The 22,233-nt window shown below is 51.3% G+C and overlaps 1 protein-coding gene across 1 annotated transcript in view; it reads right to left on the bottom strand.

Moving 5' to 3' along the window:
- Positions 1 to 19,658, bottom strand: part of NECTIN4 (nectin cell adhesion molecule 4) — a 478,950-nt gene extending 459,292 nt beyond the window's left edge. The window contains exon 1 of the mRNA XM_069607194.1: positions 19,245 to 19,658. Coding sequence (XP_069463295.1) covers positions 19,245 to 19,299 — 55 coding nt within the window. The 5' untranslated portion in view covers positions 19,300 to 19,658. The remainder of the gene's footprint in view (positions 1 to 19,244) is intronic.
- Positions 19,659 to 22,233: the final 2,575 nt, after the last annotated feature.

Genomic DNA, 22,233 nt, shown 5'->3' with positions numbered 1-22,233 from the left:
TACTTCCACCTGTGCTGGCAGCGTAGCCCGCTCCATCATAAATAAATCCCTCTCATCTGGCACCTTGCCAGAGATTTTCAAAACCTCTCATGTCAGACTGCTACTCAAATAATCCAGCCTCAACCTACTCTCCCCATGAAGCTACCACACAATCTCCAACACCCACTTCATTGCTAAACTAATTGACTGTGCGGCATATAAGCAACTTGGCCTCTTCACAGAAACAAATTAACTCCTCGACTCAGCCCAATCGGAGTTCCGACCTCTCTGTGGAACGGAATCCTCTCTGGTGTCTATCTGGGACGACCTAAAAAGAACTGCCGATTCTGAAGTGTGTGCTGCACTCATCCTCCTGCATTTGTCCGCAGCCTTTGAAAGCATCGACCCCGCAACACTCAGGAACAAACTCCTCACCCTAGGTATCAAACACTCCATCCTTAATTGGTTCTTTTTTATTTTCAAACGCTTGCAAATCATCCTCCACTCTCCTTTTTCCTCCGCCCCTGGCCACGTCAAAAAAGGGGTGCCAAAAGGAGCCTCCCCTTTACCCCTCGGTTTCAACCTCCACCCAAGCCCACTGCCAGTTCTTATCCACTCACAAAACCCAAGAATCCAGCCTCCCTACCTCCTGATCTCGCCTCTCGGATATTGACTTATGCATGACGACCAACCAACTAATCCTCAACCCGTGCAAATCAGAAATAATGGTATGTGGCAAAACAGCTCTGATCCCCCAACCTTAGCCTGGGATCCAAACCTGTCGCATCCACCTCTGATAAAAAACTAGGATGCACCATGGACGCAGACGTATCTCTCTCCAAACACATCAACCCTGTATCCAAAACTTGCCACTTCCGCATCGTACCTCTCCTATCCCCAAAGAGTCTCCCCAATACTAGCCATCATCAACTCCTGCCTATAATATTCCAACTTCCTCTATCTCAGTGTCCTGCCACGCCAGCTCAGGAAACTTCAACAAATCCAGAATGCAGCAGCCAGACTGCTCCTTGCCCTCTCACCCAGAGAACGCATCACCCCCACACTCAGAATATTGCACTGTCTCCCTGTTAGCCTATTAGCAACCGTTAAAGCCATGTGCATCATAAACCGAGCCCTCCATAATACAGGACTTATGTTCCTTTAGAATAAAATCATCCAGTAACAACCCCCCAGAAACCTCTGATTGGGCTCAGCTCTCCTCCTCGCTATTCTCCCTTAGCACTCCACCAGAGTTGGTGGCTCGGCTTCCTTTATTTAAGCTCCCACCATCGGGAACACTCTTCCCCTGTACATGCGCTGCACGGAAAACTATGTTTCCTTCAAACATAGTCCTCAAAACCTGGCTATTTGCAGCATTCTCCTGAAACCCCTCCCTGAAAAACGTACAATTACCAATCTGAACTCAGAAACACTCAGCACCTGGCAGCGCCAACTGCATTTGCAGCGACCCCAACCTCTCCGCATCTGGTGGCAAGGGCAGCTTTCATGGCAGCCCGGAACACACACACTATCATGCACCAATCGTGGCCCTGGTTTCCCACAAGCACCACTAGTGGAATCACAGCCCTTCATATATGAAATGTCACCGGATTGATGAGTCACTGCACCTGGCATGTACCGGAAAACAGGCAAATCGCACCCACAATGGTAGAATCACACCACCATCGCATTTGGACAGATTGGGATGCACTGCGGGTAATTGTCATGGGAGGACGTGTGTCATGGCCATGTCTCGCACCAGTAGGCCAGGTGGAGGTCCCCCGTGCAATACTCCAGCAGGGTAATCAAGAACTAGCCCTGTAATCACTCTGGAAGGAATGAGGGATGGGCAGGTATTGCGCATGTATGAACTATAGGATGGGCGGTCCATGGTAAAGGTAACAACTGAAAAGGTTCAGTAAGCGCTCAATATCTGGGTAGACTTGTCACGCTATCGCTTACAAGAACCGGGAAGTACAACCATGCCTCCTCTTGTTGCAAATAGTTGGAGCATAGACTGTTGCTTTCACAAACAGTTTTATCCCAGCCGCAACAATCAACAGAAGAAGCCAATTACCTGAGCGGGCGCGCAAACAACAAATAACCACCAAATTCTACTTGGTACGTATAACGCTCCAATCTGGTGGACTCTGGCCGCTGGCATGGCTATCCACACACATCTGAATGCAGCAAGCAATATGACAAAATTAATTCACGCTGTTCAGATCATTCTCTGCCTAATTACACCAGACTACGCCTCAATTCCTCTGACATCAAAGTGCAGTGATGACCTACGACAAATTCAGGCACGTTGAACATATAGGGAGTCTCTAGCACTCACGCCATCTCTCAACTCCTCTCAGAACCCATCCACATGCCTGACCGCATGGGTTGCTCTCAATCTGACAAAAAATAAGTAACCCTTCTCGAAAGTGTTAAGTAAACAGTGGTACATTCTCAAAAGATAAAAGACTTGTAAGAGAATGGCAATCGAACATAAGGCAGCCCAGCAAGTTATACGATTTAAATATGTTGCTTTAGTGTTGTTCTCCATTGTTCAATGTAGAATTCAAGGCATGCAATCCACTACATGTATATACTTTGGGCTCATCTGAATTAATTAACATAAGTATTTCGTGTGACGCTGGCAGACACGTTACCCAACAGGTTTGAAGGAGCAATGGATTAACAAGAGAGGTGTATGTGCTAAAAAGCATTAAAACGTTGTTTTATTGGAGTGTAAAGTCCCTGGATAGGATCACAGCCACTAACACTCATGTGCCAGCAGCCCTCTCTTGGTAATTTTAATTGTTTTCCAAAGGGGTGCACTACAGGCCTGGGAATCCATCGGCGGTCCACGGCTGCCGTGCCTTTTAATGTTGCTTTGTAATTTCACCTAAAATGTGTGCGGATGGAGGGCGGCATTAACTACTGATTTTGCAGGCGTAAAAAAATAGACGGATTCCAAAGTGATTCCAGCAACTCCACCTATTTGAAAAGCCGATAATGGGCGGGGTCCTTCCGCCCTCTTCCCCAGATCTGTGTTTTAAATGCATGAAAATGGCACAGATCGTACTTTACAAGATGATTGCTTGTCTGTGCCTGCAAGTTATGCCCCGGGCATTTTACTGCTGCATTTATATGGATTCTCTTAGTGTGTATTAAAAGACTCCGTTGTTGACATCAGTCTCAAACAGAATATCTCTGAATACGCATCACTCATAGCCAAGAGGTATGGAGGCACCGAACCGAGAGATGTAAATAGATTGCGGCATGCAATTGTGATCTTGGGCAAAGAGTAAAGACTATAAATTAGAAGAACTTTGCTTCCATGTAAGTGTGTTACTTGCTTTGCAAATTAAATACATCAAATACATCATCAATGTAGAGAAACACAGCAACTTTGTTCTCTCTTCCAAAATTAAACACACTGAAATAAGGTGTTGGCCTTGCAACATGGCTGCCCATTCTCTAGGCATCCTTTTTAGAAACCAATCTTTTCATATGAATTGAGGCTCACCGAGGATTGTGACCCAGGCCCCGGGCCGCATGAAATGTCGAACGATAGAGGGTCTGGGAGTTTAGGCGCGGGGTGGGGGGAAAACGGCGCGGAAGCGTAGGGAGGGGCGTCCGAATGGCGCCACAAGAAACAAAGGCCCAGGAAGGGCAGGAAACAGCACCTGGGTAGGTGCGAAATATAACAACAGGAGGTCAGGGGGTAACCCGGCCACCCCCAGGAAGGAACAAAAGGCCGGGGGGGTATAAGTAAGCCTGGAAAAGGAGAGGCGGCACAAACCAGGTAAGAGCTCACCTCTCTCGGGTAGGCTCTTGGTACCTGGGGAAGGGAAAGGAAAAACGTTTGCTCTTGCGGGCTCACGTGCTTTCAACCCTTCAATAAGCGGAGCTCTTGCGGGTTCACGCATTTTATACAGCGTTCGTCGCTTGAGACTAACGCGGCAACTGAAACGGCACCGGAGCGAGCGAGAGGAATAGTCGTTGCAGTTGCCAAACGGAAGCGTGACCGACAGAATTCAGACGAGAAGGATGGCGGATGGGAGAGCGAAGAGGGCCCGAGAATTCTCAGAATGGGCAAGAAAAGCGGAGAAGGAGTATGGAGCCCAATGGGTGCTGGAAGTAATGCAGAAAGAAGAGCCAGTTGAGCCCAAGGAAGTTCCGGTCTCGACACTGCAAGGGACACCAGTAGCAAAGCGCGACGGTAGGTCCAAACATAGGGGCAGGGGCAACAACAACGGCGGCAGCGGTAGAGAACGAGGCACCACTCATGACGAAATATGGCAGGCCAACCATTGGTAAAGACGCACAGGGCAGGTCAATGAAAGCGATGGCCTGGTACATAAATGACAAAGTAAAGGAAAAAATTTGGAGAAAGGAGTTGATCGATATATTTACATTATTAGATTGCCAAAAAAGGGGGATGAATGTAGCAGTCGAAGACATGAAAGAGGATGAAAAGAGTTTACTCAAAAAGGGGCCAGTAGTTAGGAACTTCGATAATTGGATGTCGGCCTTTACCATAATGTCGACAATCATATTACAGAAATTTCCAGAGGATGGGGTAGCGTTAGTTGCTTATCAACCGAGGGTGCTGAAGGTCCACGCAGCGTTTGGTGGGGACGCATGGCTAGAGTACGACCATGAGTTCAGAAAGGAGATGGACTGCTTCCCGGACATGGGCTGGGACGAGGAAAACTTTAACCTCTACATTTTTAATGTGCTGAAAGAAAAATGGGATTCCAAGGAGCGGAATACAGGTGGGCAGCAGAGAAGGCAGTACTGGCAGATCGATTACAAGACAGATTATAGATCTAGTTAAAGGAGATACGACTCCAGTTACGACAGATACAGGGAACGGAGTTTTCGGAGTGGAAATTACGGGCCACAGAGAGGGTGGCAGAGCAGCCTGCCCTCAACAACACAAGGTGGGGCAGTGGGAGCCCGGGTACGGCTCGAACAGAACCAGGGCAATGCAGGAGCTTTGAAAAAGGGGTACCATGCAGCTGGGGTTGGAAGTGCAAATTCAGCCACAAATGCGAGAGATGCAAAGGTGACCACAGCAGTTTCAAGTGCACAAGGGCCGCAGCTCCGAGCGGCAGAAGAGACGAGGCACGGAAATAAGAACTGGGGCAGGAAAGGGGCCACGCCGGTAAAAATCGAGAGAATGGAAAAGTGGCTCCGAGATTACCCCGATCAAGAAGCGGCGGAGCAGATTAGGCGAGGCTTTAGGGAGGGGTTCAACATCCCGTTCACCGGCCAAGGAGCGCAAGACATTCCCAGGAATCTGAAATCAGCAATTGAAAACAGAGAGATAGTGACCAAGAAGATCAGGAAGGAAGTAGAACTAGGGAGGGTGGAGGGCCCATTCACGGCCCTACCCTTTGAAGAATTCTTGTGCTATCCGCTAGGGCTGGTGCCGAAGAAAGAGGAAGGGGAATACAGGTTGATACACCACTTATCCTACCCCCCGGGGGCCTCGGTGAACGATGGCATCGCTCAGAGCGAAGCAACAGTAACATATTCAGATTTCGAAGAGGCAGTGGAATTGGCCAGAAAAGCAGGGGAAGGGGCATGGATGGCGAAAGCAGACATTAAATCGGCATTTCGCCTGTTGCCAGTCAACATCGGATCACAAAAATGGCTATGTATGCATTGGGAGGGGGAATACTTCATCGACAAATGCCTCCCAATGGGGTGTGCCATCTTATGCGCATATTTCGAGAGGGTGAGTTCATTTTTGCAATGGGCAGTGGCACAGGAGATAAGGGAGTCCATGATGGTGCATTACCTAGATGACTTTTTATTTGTCGGCCCCAAAGGGGCAGACATGTGCAAGGCAACACTGGACAAATTCGTAGAAATAACGAGTGAGTGGGGCATTCCTCTGGCAGATGAGAAAACGACGGGACCAACACAGGTGATCCAATTTCTAGGTATAGAGATCGACTCGAACAAGGGGAGGTGTCGGATTCCAGAGGACAAAGTGACGGAGCTACTCAAGACAATACAGGAGCTACGAGGAAGAAACAAGGCAACCGTGAAGGAATTGCAAGCACTGGAAGGGAAACTGAACTTCGCAGAAAGAGTCATACCGCAGGGAAAGGTGTTCCAGAGAAGGATCGAGCTGAAGACAAGAGGTGCTACCAAAGGGCACCACAGGGTCAGGCTAGGAGGGGGAATCAAGAGAGACTTAGAAGTCTGGGCCGATTTTTTGGAAAACTTCAGGGGTACAGTGTTATGACCCTCGCCAGTGAACGAGGAGGGTAAAAGAGTGTTATTCACTGACGCAGCCGGTGGTTTTGGTTTTGGAGCAATACTGGGGAGAAAATGGTGTGCAGATGAGTGGCCTGAATCATGGCAGGTGGCGGAATGGACAAAGAACATAACGCTACTAGAGATCTTCCCGATATGGGTCGCGTTATGCGCATTGGGGGAAGGAGCTAGGCAATAAGGAGTTGGCGGTATGGTCAGATAATATGGCAGTAGTGCATGTGTTAAACAAGGGAAGTGCATCATGCAGTGTAGTGTTGGAATTGATGAGGGCAATCACACTGGAAAGCCTAAAATTAAATACATGCATAAAAGCGAGGCATATCGCAGGGGAAGAGAACGTGGTGGCTGATGCAATCTATCGTTTTCAGTGGGAGAGATTCAGGGAGCAGAGACCGGACGCCGACAAGGAAAAGACGCCCACGCCACGAAAGGCATGGGTCCCATTGAAGGCACTAGAAAGGAAAGCACGGTTGGCCTCAAGGTCGACTCAAAAGTGGTGGAAAAAGAGCGGAAAAAGGAAAGGGTCATCGACAAGCTGACCAGGAATGCCCTGACATACAAGACGGGTAAGCAGTACGCAAAGAGTGTAAAAGATGTGTTGTTGGAAACAGGTGGAAAAGTGGTGGAAAAAATATCGACGGAAAAAATCTGTGAATTTCTGGAAGGGGCATTTGCCAAAGGTAAAAAGAAAAGCTGGGCAGCAGCGCACCTAGCGTCGGTTGCATATACCGCAAAAGTGGCGGGCATACCGGACCCAACTGGCAGCGATAAGATAAAATATGCGATGAGGGGATGGGCGAAGCTAGAGGGGAAGAAGCCAGATAGCAGAAGGCCGGTCAATTTTGGGAAGTTGATAATTTTACTGAAAGTGCTACCAAATACATGCAGCAGCACATACGAAACTGCGCTGTTCAGGGCAGCATTTGCGCTAGCGTACTATGGGGCTTTCAGAATAGGGGAACTGGTGGCCAGGAATACGATGGCAGGAGACGGCCTGGCAAGGAAAGACATCAGTATGGGCGACAAAGGTATGTCAATAATGCTAAGGAAATCTAAGACAGACCAAACAGGGAGGGGGAGAGTGATAGATCTCAATTGCATCAGAGAGAAGGACCACTGTCCCAGATGCATCACCAGGGAATTTTTAGATCTGCGACCAGAAATTGACTGGCAGTTATTGATACATAAGGACGGCAGTGCACTCAGCAGGTACCAGTTTCAGGTGGTATTGAAGCAGGCAGTGGCAAAGGCAGGAGGGGATCCAGCCGAGTTTGGGACACACTCTTTCAGGATAGGGGCAGCAACCTCTGCGTGGGCGGGGGGCCTGGGAACGAAGGGGGTGAAACGAATTGGGGGATGGAAGTCGCAATGTTTTAAGAGTTACATAAGGGAGGAACTGATATGATATTTATCTCCCCCGTTTCCACAGAGGTCGGACCCTACAAATCGGCCTGGATAGTGGGACACTCTTTTGTGTCCCGGGCGGGCAGGTGGCTGGAAGAGGTGAACCAAGGATTACATTTCAGGAACACAATTACGTCATGGTGGGGCCTCCCGGGGATGCACTGGGTGGACATCCACGACAGGCTATCGGACTTAATAGGTTTCAGGGAACCCCCCCGAGTACCTGGTTATACATTTAGGGGGGAACGATCTGGTGAGCACAAACATGGGCAAATTGTAAAGAAGGATCTGTGAGTCACTACATAGCTTAGCTCGCAGCTGGTGGAAGACAGAGATTTATATGTCAGAAATAATACCTAGAAGGATCTGGCATGGGGCACAAAAGAGACACGCAATTGAGATAGCGAGAAAGAAGTTAAATAAATCAGTAGAGAAGTACTGCAAGAGTACAGGTCTGCATTTCATAAGACATGGCTTACACCGGAGCAACCCGGACATGTTTCACCAAGATGGAGTGCACCTATCAAAGGTTGGGATGGGGTTTTTTTCCGACAACATTTTTAGGGCACTCCAGGCAAGAGGCTGTAGGAAGGGGGATTTTGGGGGGGACCTGAGCGGGCGTAAAGGACACCCACTCAGGTGTGGCGGCATGTGCCCAGGAACGAAGGCTCAGGGATAACAAAGACTCAGAAGGAGCCTTGAGCGGCTTCGGAACTGGACACAATGTGCCCAAAAGCAAATGTCTATGTAATCATTTGTTATGATGGATTTTCTGTAAGAAAATAAAATGCCTACGGCCTACAAATTTTCCATACACACAAGTTGTCTGTAATTTATTATTTAGGTAGGGATCTGGTATGAGCAGCAAGGTGAACCCACACTACTCAGCCTATGACCCAGGCCCCGGGCCGCATGAAATGCGGAACGATAGAGGGTCTGGGAGTTTAGGCGCGGGGTGGGGGGAAAAAGGCGCAAAAGCGTAGGGAGGGGCGTCCAAATGGCGCCACAAGAAACAAAGGCTCAGGAAGGGCAGGTAACAGCACCTGGGTAGGTGCGAAATATAACAACAGGAGGTCAGGGGGTAACCCGGCCGCCCCAAGGAAGGAACAAAAGGCCGGGGGGGTATAAGTAAGCCTGGAAAAGAAGAGGCGGCACAAACCAGGTAAGAGCTCACCTCTCTCGGGTAGGCTCTTGGTACCTGGTGAAGGGAAAGGAAAAACATTGCCACCCAGCCCTCCCTACAAGAGAAACGGAATAGGTGGGGGTGTGCAGGCAGGAGCCAGGACGCCGAGTACTCCTTCGGTACACGGTACAAAAAGATGGTGCAAAAGTGGAAGCAAGAACGCCGAGTACTCTTTCGGTACACGGTCCAAGAAACGTCGTAGGCGGCATGTGCCCAGGAACGAAGGCTCAGGGATAACAAAGACTCAGAAGGAGCCTTGAGCGGCTTCGGAACTGGACACAATGTGCCCAAAAGCATATGTCTATGTAATAATTTGTTATGATGGATTTTCTGTAAGAAAATAAAATGCCTATGGCCTACAAATTTTCCATACACACAAGTTGTTTGTAATTTATTATTTAGGTAGGGATCTGGTATGAGCAGCAAGGTGAACCCACACTACTCAGCCTACGTAAAATGGCCAGTCTCAAGCAGCTGCACTGTTGACTGAGTCACAGGCTCACAGACTCAATGGAAATCCTGTTTGTGAGCCTGTATACACATGTCCTTTGAGAGAGGTGTATTGGGGAGCAGACACTTACTCATACGGCGGGCCTGTACAAGGAATATGCTTGGTGAACTCTGCTACCATGAACCATTTCATAATGCATCGCGCCCACGTCACTCTCTCCCAAGAATCCTGTGTCGCTCCTTAGCATGCACTCACGCTTCCTCCACACCCCCTTCTTCCACAATGCATTCTCCCAATCCCGAGTCACCCCTTAGCACGCACTCACGCTTCCTCCATACGCCCTTCTTCCGCAATGCATTCTCCCAATCCCGAGTCGCCCTTTGGCACGCACTCACGCTTCCTCCACACGCCCTTCTTCCGCAATGCATTCTCCCAATCCCGAGTCACCCGTTAGCACGCACTCATGCTTCCTTCCCACCCCCTTCTTCCGCAATGCATTCTCCCAATCCCGAGTCACCCGTTAGCATGCACTCACGCGTCTTCCCCACCCCCTTCTTCCGCAATGCATTCTCCCAATCCCGAGTCTCCCCTTAGCACGCACTCACGCTTCCTCCACACACCCTTCTTCCGCAATGCATTCTCCCAATCCCGAGTCACCCCTTAGCACGCACTCACACTTCTTCCCCACCCCCTTCTTCCGCAATGCATTCTCCCAATCCCGAGTCACCCCTTGGCACGCACTCACGCGTCTTCCCCACACCTTTCTTCCGCAATGAATTCTCCCAATCCCGAGTCACCCCTTAGCGCGCACTCACGCTTCTTCCCCACCCCCTTCTTCCGCAATGCATTCTCCCAATCCCGAGTCGCCCCTTAGCGCGCACTCACGCTTCTTTCCCACCCCCTTCTTCCGCAATGCATTCTCCCAATCCCGAGTCATCCCTTAGCACGCACTCACGCTTCTTCCCCACCCCCTTCTTCCGCAATGCATTCTCCCAATCTCGAGTCGCCCCTTAGCGCGCACTCACGCTCCTTCCCCAACCCCTTCTTCCGCAATGCATTCTCCCAATCCTGAGTCGCCCCTTAGCGTGCACTCACTCTTCTTCCCCACCCCCTTCTTCTGCAATGCATTCTCCCAATCCCGAGTCGCCCCTTAGCGTGCACTCACGCTTCTTCCCCACCCCCTTCTTCCTCAATGCATTCTCCCAATCCCGAGTCGCCCCTTAGCACGCACTCACGCTTCTTCCGCACCCCCTTCTTCCGCAATGCATTCTCCCAATCCCGAGTCGCCCCGTAGCACGCACTCGCGCTTCTTCCGCACCCCCTTATTCCGCAATGCATTCTCCCAATCCCGTGTCGCCCCTTAGAACGCACTCACGCTTCTTCCCCACCCCCTTCTTCCTCAATGCATTCTCCCAATCCCGAGTCACTCCTTAGCGCGCACTCACGCTTCTTCTGCACCCCCTTCTTCCGCAATGCATTCTCCCAATCCCGAATCGCCCCTTAGCGCACATTCACGCTTCTTCCCCACCCCCTTCTTCCGCAATGCATTCTCCCAATCCCGAGTCACCCCTTAGCACGCACTCACGCTTCTTCCCCACCCCCTTCTTCAGCAATGCATTCTCCCAATCCCGAGTTACCCCTTAGCACGCACTCACGCTTCTTCCCCACCCCCTTCTTCCGAGTCGCCCCTTAGCACGCACTCACGCTTCTTCCCCACACCCTTCTTCCGCAATGCATTCTCCCAATCCTGAGTCGCCCCTTAGCACGCACTCACGCTTCTTCCCCACCCCCTTCTTCCGAGTCGTCCCTTAGCACGCACTCACACTTCTTCCCCACACCCTTCTACCGAGTCGCCCCTTAGCACGCACTCACGCTCCTTCCCCTCCCCCTTCTTCCGCAATGCATTCTCCCAATCCCGAGTCGCCCCTTAGCACGCACTCACACTTCTTCCGCACACCCTTCTTCTGCAATGCATTCTCCCAATCCCGAGTCACCCCTTAGCACGCACTCACGCTTCTTCCCCATCCCCTTCTTCCGCAATGCAGTCTCCCAATCCCGAGTCCCAATTAACACGCACTCACGCTTCTTCTGCACCCCCTTCTTCCGCAATGCAGTCTCCCAATCCCGAGTCCCCATTAGCATGCACTCACGCTTCTTCTGCACCCCCTTCTTCCGCAATGCAGTCTCCCAATCCCGAGACCCCATTAGCACGCACTCACGCTTCTTCTGCACCCCCTTCTTCCACAATGCATTCTCCCAATCTCGAGTCGCCCCTTAGCACGCACTCATTCTTCTTCTGCACACCTTTCTTCCGCAATGCATTCTCCCAATCTTGAGTCGCCCCTTAGCACGCACTCACGCTTCTTCCCCACCCCCTTCTTCTGCAATGCATTCTCCCAATCTTGAATCGCCCCTTAGCACACACTCACGCTTCTTCCGCACCCCCTTCTTCCGCAATGCATTGTCCCAATCCCGAGTCACCCCTTAGCACGCACTCACGCTTCTTCCCCACCCCCTTCTTCCGCAATTCATTCTCCCAATCCCGAGTCGCCCCTTAGCACGCACTCAGGCTTCTTCTGCACCCCCTTCTTCCACAATGCATTCTCCCAATCCCGAGTCACCCCTTAGCATGCACTCACACTTCTTCTGCACCCCCTTCTTCCACAATGCATTCTCCCAATCCCGAGTCGCCCCTTAGCACGCACTCATGCTTCTTCTGCATCCCCTTCTTCCACAATGCATTCTCCCAATCCCGAGTCGGCCCTTAGCACGCACTAACGCTTCTTCTGCACCCCCTTCTTCCACAATGCATTCTCCCAATCCCGAGTTGTCCCTTAGCATGCACTCACGCTCCTTCTGCACCCCCTTCTTCCGCAATGCATTCTCCCAATCCCAAGTCACCCGTTAGCAGGCACTCACGCGTCTTCCCCACCCCCTTCTTCCGCAATGCATTCTCCCAATCCTGAGTCGCCCCTTAGCGCGCACTCACACTTCTTCCGCACCCCCTTCTTACGCAATACATTCTCCCAATCCCGAGTCGCCCCTTAGCACGCACTCACGCTTCTTCCCCACCCCCTTCTTCCGCAATGCATTCTCCCAATCCTCAGTCGCCCCTTAGCACGCACTCACACTTCTTCCGCACCCTCTTCTTCCGCAATGCATTCTCGCAATCCCGAGTCGCCCTTTAGCATGCACTCACACTTCTTCCCCACCCCCTTCTTCCACAATGCATTCTCCCAATCCCGAGTCACCCCTTAGCACGCACTCACGCTTCTTCTGCACCCCCTTCTTCCGCAATGCATTCTCCCAATCCCGAGTCACCCCTTAGCACCCACTCACGCTTCTTCCGCACCCCCTTCTTCCGCAATGTATTCTCCCAATCCCAAGTCGCCCCTTAGCACGCACTCATGCTTCTTCCCCACCCCCTTCTTCCGAGTCGCACCTTAGCATGCACTCACACTTCTTCCCCACCCCCTTCTTCCGCAATGCATTCTCCCAATCCTGAGTCGCCCCTTAGCACGCACTCATGCTTCTTCCACACCCCCTTCTTCCGAGTCGCCCCTTAGCACGCACTCACGCTTCTTCCCCACCCCTTCTACCGAGTCGCCCCTTAGCACGCACTCACGCTTCTTCCTCAACCACTTCTTTCGCAATGCATTCTCCCAATCCTGAGTCGCCCCTTAGCACGCACTCACACTTCTTCCGCATACCCTTCTTCTGCAATGCATTCTCCCAATCCCAAGTCACCCCTTAGCACTCACTCACGCTTCTTCTCCACCCCTTCTTCCGCAATGCAGTTTCCCAATCCCGTTTCCCCATTAGCATGCACTCACACTTCTTCCGCATACCCTTCTTCTGCAATGCATTCTCCCAATCCCAAGTCCCCATTAGCACGCACTCATGCTTCTTCTGCACCCCCTTCTTCCGCAATGCAGTTTCCCAATCCCGTTTCCCCATTAGCATGCACTCACGCTTCTTCTGCACCCCCTTCTTCCGCAATGCAGTCTCCCAATCCCGAGTCCCCATTAGCACGCACTCACACTTCTTCCGCACACCTTTCTTCCGCAATGCATTCTCCCAATCTTGAGTCGCCCCTTAGCATGCACTCACGCTTCTTCCCCACCCCCTTCTTCTGCAATGCATTCTTCCAATCTTGAATCGCCCCTTTGCACGCACTCACGCGTCTTCCCCACCCCCTTCTTCCACAATGCATTCTCCCAATCCCGAGTCACCCCTTAGCACGCACTCACGCTTCTTCCGCACCCCCTTCTTCCACAATGCATTCTCCCAATCCCGAGTCACCCCTTAGCACGCACTCACGCTTCTTCCACACCCCCATCTTCCACAATGCATTCTCCCAATCCCGAGTCGCCCCTTAGCACGCACTCATGCTTCTTCTGCACCCCCTTCTTCCGCAATGCATTCTCCCAATCCTGAGTCACCCCTTAGCACGCACTCACGCTTCTTCTGCACCCCCTTCTTCCGCAATGCATTCTCCCAATCCGAGTCGCCCCTTAACATGCACTCACACTTCTTCCCCACCCCCTTCTTCCGCAATGCATTCTCCCAATCCTGAGTCGCCCCTTAGCGCGCACTCACGCTTCTTCCGCACCCCCTTCTTCCGCAATGCATTCTCCCAATCCCGAGTCACCCGTTAGCACGCACTCACGCTTCCTCCCCACCCCCTTCTTCCGCAATCTATTCTCCCAATCCCAAGTCGCCCCTTAGCACGCACTCATGCTTCTTCCCCACCCCCTTCTTCCGAGTCGCACCTTAGCATGCACTCACACTTCTTCCCCACCCCCTTCTTCCGCAATGCATTCTCCCAATCCTGAGTCGCCCCTTAGCACGCACTCACGCTTCTTCCACACCCCCTTCTTCCGAGTGGCCCCTTAGCACGCACTCACGCTTCTTCCCCACCCCCTTCTACCGAGTCGCCCCTTAGCACGCACTCACACTTCTTCCGCATACCCTTCTTCTGCAATGCATTCTCCCAATCCCAAGTCACCCCTTAGCACTCACTCACGCTTCTTCTCCACCCCCTTCTTCCGCAATGCAGTTTCCCAATCCCGTTTCCCCATTAGCATGCACTCACACTTCTTCCGCATACCCTTCTTCTGCAATGCATTCTCCCAATCCCGAGTCCCCATTAGCACGCACTCACGCTTCTTCTGCACCCCCTTCTTCCGCAATGCAGTTTCCCAATCCCGTTTCCCCATTAGCATGCACTCACGCTTCTTCTGCACCCCCTTCTTCCGCAATGCAGTCTCCCAATCCCGAGTCCCCATTAGCACGCACTCACACTTCTTCCGCACACCTTTCTTCCGCAATGCATTCTCCCAATCTTGAGTCGCCCCTTAGTATGCACTCACGCTTCTTCCCCACCCCCTTCTTCTGCAATGCATTCTTCCAATCTTGAATCGCCCCTTTGCACGCACTCACGCGTCTTCCCTACCCCCTTCTTCCGCAATGCATTCTCCCAATCCTGAGTCACCCCTTAGCACGCACTAACGCTTCTTCTGCACCCCCTTCTTCCGCAATGCATTTGCCCCTTAGCATGCACTCACGCTTCTTCCCCACCCCCTTCTTCCGCAATGCATTCTCCCAATCCGAGTCGCCCCTTAACATGCACTCACACTTCTTCCCCACCCCCTTCTTCCGCAATGCATTCTCCCAATCCTGAGTCGCCCCTTAGCGCGCACTCACGCTTCTTCCGCACCCCCTTCTTCCGCAATGCATTCTCCCAATCCCGAGTCACCCGTTAGCACGCACTCACGCTTCCTCCCCACCCCCTTCTTCCGCAATCTATTCTCCCAATCCCAAGTCGCCCCTTAGCACGCACTCATGCTTCTTCCCCACCCCCTTCTTCCGAGTCGCACCTTAGCATGCACTCACACTTCTTCCCCACCCCCTTCTTCCGCAATGCATTCTCCCAATCCTGAGTCGCCCCTTAGCACGCACTCACGCTTCTTCCACACCCCCTTCTTCCGAGTGGCCCCTTAGCACGCACTCACGCTTCTTCCCCACCCCCTTCTACCGAGTCGCCCCTTAGCACGCACTCACACTTCTTCCGCATACCCTTCTTCTGCAATGCATTCTCCCAATCCCAAGTCACCCCTTAGCACTCACTCACGCTTCTTCTCCACCCCCTTCTTCCGCAATGCAGTTTCCCAATCCCGTTTCCCCATTAGCATGCACTCACACTTCTTCCGCATACCCTTCTTCTGCAATGCATTCTCCCAATCCCGAGTCCCCATTAGCACGCACTCACGCTTCTTCTGCACCCCCTTCTTCCGCAATGCAGTTTCCCAATCCCGTTTCCCCATTAGCATGCACTCACGCTTCTTCTGCACCCCCTTCTTCCGCAATGCAGTCTCCCAATCCCGAGTCCCCATTAGCACGCACTCACACTTCTTCCGCACACCTTTCTTCCGCAATGCATTCTCCCAATCTTGAGTCGCCCCTTAGTATGCACTCACGCTTCTTCCCCACCCCCTTCTTCTGCAATGCATTCTTCCAATCTTGAATCGCCCCTTTGCACGCACTCACGCGTCTTCCCTACCCCCTTCTTCCGCAATGCATTCTCCCAATCCTGAGTCACCCCTTAGCACGCACTAACGCTTCTTCTGCACCCCCTTCTTCCGCAATGCATTTGCCCCTTAGCATGCACTCACGCTTCTTCCCCACCCCCTTCTTCCGCAATGCATTCTCCCAATCCTGAGTCGCCCCTTAGCACGCACTCACGCTTCTTCCGCACCCCCTTCTTCCGCAATGCATTCTCCCAATCCCGAGTCACCCCTTAGCACGCACTCACGCTTCTTCCCCTCCGCCTTCTTCCGTAATGCATTCTCCCAATCCTGAGTCGCCCCTTAGCACGCACCCACGCTTCTTCCCCACCCCCTTCTTCCGCAATGCATTCTTCCAATCCCGAGTCCCCCCTCAGCACGCACTCACGCTTCTTCTGCACCCCCTTCTTCCACAATGCATTCTCCCAATCCCGAGTCACCCCTTAGCACGCACTCACGCTTCTTCTGCATCCCCTTCTTCCACAATGCATTCTCCCAATCCCGAGTCACCCCTTAGCACGCACTCACGCTTCTTCCCCACCCCCTTCTTCCACAATGCATTCTCCCAATCCCGAGTCACCCCTTAGCACGCACTCACGCTTCTTCCCCACCCCCTTCTTCCACAATGCATTCTCCCAATCCCGAGTCACCCCTTAGCACGCACTCACGCTTCTTCTGCACCCCCTTCTTCCACAATGCATTCTCCCAATTCCGAGTCACCCCTTAGCACGCACTCACGCTTCTTCTGCACCCCCTTCTTCCACAATGCATTCTCCCAATCCCGAGTCACCCCTTAGCATGCACTCACGCTTCTTCCGCACCCTCTTCTTCCACAATGCATTCTCCCAATCCCGAGTCACCCCTTAGCATGCACTCACGCTTCTTCCCCACCCCCTTCTTCCGCAATGCATTCTCCCAATCCCGAGCTGCCCCTTAGCACGCACTCACGCTTCTTCTGCATCCCCTTCTTCCACAATGCATTCTCCCAATCCCGAGTCACCCCTTAGCACACTCACGCTTCCTCCCCACCCCCTTCTTCCGCAATGCATTCTCCCAATCCGAGTCGCCCCTTAGCACGCACTCACGCTTCTTCCGCACACCTTTCTTCCGTAATGCATTCTCCCAATCCCAAGTCGCTCCTTAGCACGCACTCACGCTTCGTCCCCACCCCCTTCTTCCGCAATGCATTCTCCCAATCCTGAGTCGCCCCTTAGCACGCACTCATGCTTCTTCCCCACCCCCTTCTTCCGCAATGCATTCTCCCAATCTTGAGTCACCCCTTAGCACGCACTCACGCTTCTTCCCCACCCCCTTCTTCCGCAATGCATTCTCCCAATCCCGAGTCGCCCCTTAGCACGCACTCACGCTTCTTCCCCACCCCCTTCTTCCACAATGCAATCTCCCAATCCCGAGTCGCCACTTAGCACGCACTCACGCTTCTTCCCCACCCCCTTCTTCCGCAATGCATTCTGCCAATCCCGAGTCTCCCCTTAGCACGCACTCACGCTTCTTCCCCACCCCCTTCTTCCGCAATGCATTCTCCCAATCTTGAGTCGCCCCTTAGAACGCACTCACGCTTCCTCCCCACCCCCTTCTTCCGCATTGCATTCTCCCAATCCCGAGTCGCCCCTTAGCACACACTCACGCTTCTTCCCCACCCCCTTCTTCCGCAATGCATTCTCCCAATCCCGAGTCGCCCCTTAGCACGCACTCACGCTTCTTCCCCACCTCCTTCTTCCGCAAAGCATTCTCCCAATCCTGAGTCACCCCTTTGCACGCAGTCACGCGTCTTCAGCCAGAGTGTGATGAAACTCAATCTTACTCATGTTATCAACCTCCTAAGGACGAAGGTGTGAGTCTGCCCTGCTAGGAATCACACATGTATATGGCAGGCTGCACCAAGATCTCGCAGATCTACACAGTGGGTGTGCCGGGAGCAGCAGGGCAGACACCCACTGTACTACCAGCATCAGTCTTATAAAGACACATTTACTAGTCATCATTCAGTGGCCCAGAATTCTGCATGACACTCTCCATGGCCAACACACAATTCCCCCACGAGTAGTGCTTTAAATGGGCCAGTGCTACTCGGCCCCTCAGTACCTGCACTTCATATTTTTATCATTTGAGTACCTGCACTTAATGCTTGAAAGAGAGTACCGGTACTCAACTATGTTGTCAGGTGAACATGAAAGCTTTTTATTTCTCTTTTAATCGCAAATTAAGGGACTAGCCTTTGCAGGTAAAAGCAGCACCGTATCCACCACCCAGAGTGTTCAGAATGTCTCCTTCAGGGCCCACCCTGCAGAACCAAAAGGGGGGACAAACATGCAGCCAATATGCTCTTAGCACACAAGGCGTGCAACACTGTTTCCTTAAGCGGGCTTCGCGTGCTACCATGGAACACCGTTCCGGGCTTCACCTGTTACCATTGGTGTCCCTTGATGGCGCAGGGATGGATTTGGATATCCTGAGAAATTACTTTTGTATGCTGTTTTTGTTATTGGCAATGGCTATTCCAATATCTAAATGTTGGAATTGTTGGAGTTGTGATGGAAACTCAGACACAGCTCCATTCACCTACCGAATATTAGGCAATGAACGCGAGCAATAATAAAACTCCCCTTCTAAAGCCTAGTTTACAGCTATAATATCTGCTAGTTTGATACACTAAAAACTAAGCCTCATTTAACATAGCTATTCAAAGTTTGTTAACACAATGTATAACAACAAATTGGAAGTTTGCGTGAAAAGATCTCAGCCACTGCTTTACCCAAGTGTGTGCTCCTTGTCACATAATGTAATCTTACTGAGCATTGCCCGCAAACAACAGGGTGTGCCTAAAAGGACCTGTGCCCAGGGTGCCGCGCGGAAACGGGAGCGCCGCCTCGGAATGTCCGGCTTTGTAGCTTGGCGTGTACCTGCACTTCATTTTTTCCAGTTACATCGAGGAGCGAACATGGCTCACATTTGCATGCGTGCGACAGGGAAGCAACTATTAACATGGAAAGCATGATTATTTACAGAGCAGCAGTGGGGTATATTAAACCATGTATGGGTGTAGTTAAAAAGAATCATTTCTAGGGCACTCCAGTTTCGCAGTTGGGGAAAATAAGGCACAGAGATGTAAGTCATTCCGCTGAAAAATACAAGCTCGCTCCATTGTATGGCACGGGCAACGCCATGTGGCGTGACTTCAACACATGTATGTTAGGGCGGACCCTCAAATACTTCCTGGGAAACTCAATAACAAAGGGAAGCGAACCCAACTCGACCAGGACGGATGGCAATGTATTCTGACTGGAAACCTCGCACGGACACACACTTTGCACACGGTTTGCTCGGTTTACATTTGAAATGGAGCACCCTTTACCTCCAACGTGCAGCAGGGCCAGGAGGAACCGCAGGGCCGTCCCGCAAATGTCCATGTTGTCCGCACGCAAAGCACGCCCGGTGAAATGGGGGTCGGTGGGTCCAAGGCGAAGACGTCCCCGCGCCTGGAGGGTCTCTCCGCAACCTGCACTCCCTCCCTCGTGGGGCCGGAGCGGGGAGCGTGGCTGATGAGAAGCCCGGGGTATCAGGATCAGAGGCACCCCGGCAGCTTCTGCGGGGACAAGTCCACACGTTATTTCGAAATCGCGACTCCTTGTCGTTAATAATATTCTTCCCGGTGGCGGACCTCCATCATTTGTAGGGTGCTTAATGGCCCCCCGACAGGCCTCTTCGTCCGATTGCGTGTGTGCTCCCCGCGAAATACCCCGATTACTAAGTTAAAAAGAGCTAAAGTAAAACCTGCTTGCCAAGTGTTCCTGTCGGGCTTAACGCGCATTAAGCGGCAACCTGCTTGGCAGGTTGGAACAGGTGTTTCTCCAAGAGGGGAGGGCCTCCAGAGAAGCAGAGGCCCGGCCCATGGAGAAAAGTTACCTGACATGCCGGGTAATTGTTTGCCATAATTATCTTATTGTCTGCAGGGCGAGGGCTGAACAAAGTCCAGGCCAGCCCTGGCTCTGTTTTTCTGGCATTACGTGGTGCCTCCCGAGCGCCTCCTCTTGCGAGTGCGAGGAGGAGGTCAGCGCTGGGTGTTGCATTCACACGGATACTCCGTGACCCTGGCAGCCTTCGCACAGTTTCGACATGTGCAGCACTCGTATTGTGGGAACTGGGCTAGCGCAGGCAAACGCAGGTAAAAAGCAGCGCAGTTTCTAGACAATATTGCACCGAGGGCGAAGCACCGGAATACGCCCCTGCACACCGACCCTCTCCTGCCAGCCTGCACCAACTTTACAGAACCACGGAATCACTCCAACGCAAATACCGTTTTATTGACTTATTAGGTACACAACGTATGCAATATTTTAAAGAGGAGTTCATTATCTATTTCATGAGTTTGTTTTTTGTCTAAATGAAGGGCGCGCTCCTAGATCATGCTTCCGCAAAAGCGTCCAGTGCTGCTGCTGTCATCTATTTTCCCACCATTTTGTCTCAATCGAAAGTATAACAACAGTCAATAGCTGGCAAATAAAGAGTTAGTCGGTGGTTAGAAATAAGGCAGTTTTCAGCTATATGAAGTAAGGTTAATTGTAAATAATACCTTTACTGCAAAACACTATAGGAGAATACCAGAGAAGTAGGTTATGACGTGAAGCAGTCACGTTGCCATATGAACTGCGTGCCTAGACAACACATGATACACGTGTCAAATGTTGCGACATTTAATGGGAAAACCTGGTGTATGGTGCGAGTACCGGAGCAGATGATGGAACTTTCTAGAAGATTGCATGAGAACTTAGGCTTGTGATGACAACAGCTACCTAATGGGCAGAGTTCCTTGGCACGCAACGTTAACTTCTGGCAAATGGTTGCATGCCAGATGGATAGCTCATGAGCAAGCCGCTGGTTTCTGGAATGGCAATATACCGAGTAACAAGTTGCCACCCAGGTGCCAGGGACTAGGACTTCTTCATTCAAGGACAATGAATCGAATCCCATGAGTGGATAATAATAACGCTGGTTAATACAGAGCTTTGAAGTGCTCTATCTACAAGAAGCTCAATCAAAATGACCACATTATAATTATATGATGCAAGTTAAATTCCAACATATTGAAATGCTTATTAAAGTGTTCCAGTTGCTGTAGTCCGGTGGCAAAATCTGTCCAGTGTGTGAATACCTGGCAATTATGCACGTTCCTTACGTATGACGACAATAACTGCAATAGGTTTTATATTGGCATGTTCTGGCAAAACCTACGAAATGATGGTAACTTGGACATGCAATTGTAAGGCAAAATCGCGAATGTACATGTACATGTGATCTCAATAGCTACAGTAGCAAGAAAGAACACCTTTTCACTAGACATGTCAAAACTGTTGGCTTTGCCAGTAGTTATTGCTGCAAGCATTGTTTTCTACCTCTGCACATACATTTCCTGACCCATTTGCTAAAAATTAAATGGCAGCAACAAGCAGCATGTATGTACGGACATTGTGTTTTCTCCATGCTTTCTCAAACTTGCTACCTCCCAGGAAACAACATACTTTCTCAAGGCGACTCCCTGTTATCCAAGCACGTGTCTCCAGTCCTGGCTTTCGTTTAACAGATCAATGCATTCTGGTAGTTGTGGTCTTTTGTTTCAACTGGATGAATATACCAGAAAGCAATGATTTTCAAAAGAAACTACAGTGGTTTTCGGATGTTATAGAGTCATTCATTTTATTTCTCTAAAACACCCCACGAACAAAAAAATGAGCCAAGCCATCTACTAAAACCCCAGAAATGAATGCCAATAACTCCCCTTATAATATCGTGGCTTCCTTTGGTCAGTTACTTTGGTCTCCCACTCCTGCATCCACAACCGCCTACTCCTACTCTCTGGCCCTTTTGATTATGCCAGCAGCCCATCCAGTCCACCATAAACGGCCAACTACCGCAGAAATGATCACACTGTTTATGCATGTTATAAGTTCACAAAGAGATGCTAATTTAGGCGGTGGTAGCCGCCTTAAAAAATCTCTTAGCAGAATATTGAGCCATTCCGTGCATCAAGGAAGGTAGATTGATGTGGGCAGGGAAGGCTTGTGTCCCCTGCCTCTGTGTCCGGGGTCCGTACAGTGCTGTTAAAATGAAAAGGTTCCATGCACTCCCCGGAGGGATATTAACAGGCTGCCTGCTGCGCCCCTAACGCCCAACGGTGCCCGGGGTGTCTCCCGTTTGGACACCCATAAAACCGGCCTTGTAAACATTTCCTAAAGATGCCCACAGGGATTCCGAGTAGCCATACTGTGCAGGAGAACCCCCACTGATCCCGGACGCCAAAATGACCCAAGACAGGTGTATGGCTGAAGAAGTCAGAGCTCTCAGGG

Source organism: Ambystoma mexicanum, chromosome 1p (assembly GCF_040938575.1).
Source record: "Ambystoma mexicanum isolate Mex_15411 chromosome 1p, UKY_AmexF1_1, whole genome shotgun sequence".
Lineage (NCBI taxonomy): Eukaryota > Metazoa > Chordata > Amphibia > Caudata > Ambystomatidae > Ambystoma > Ambystoma mexicanum.
This window is presented reverse-complemented; position numbering and strand designations above follow the sequence as displayed.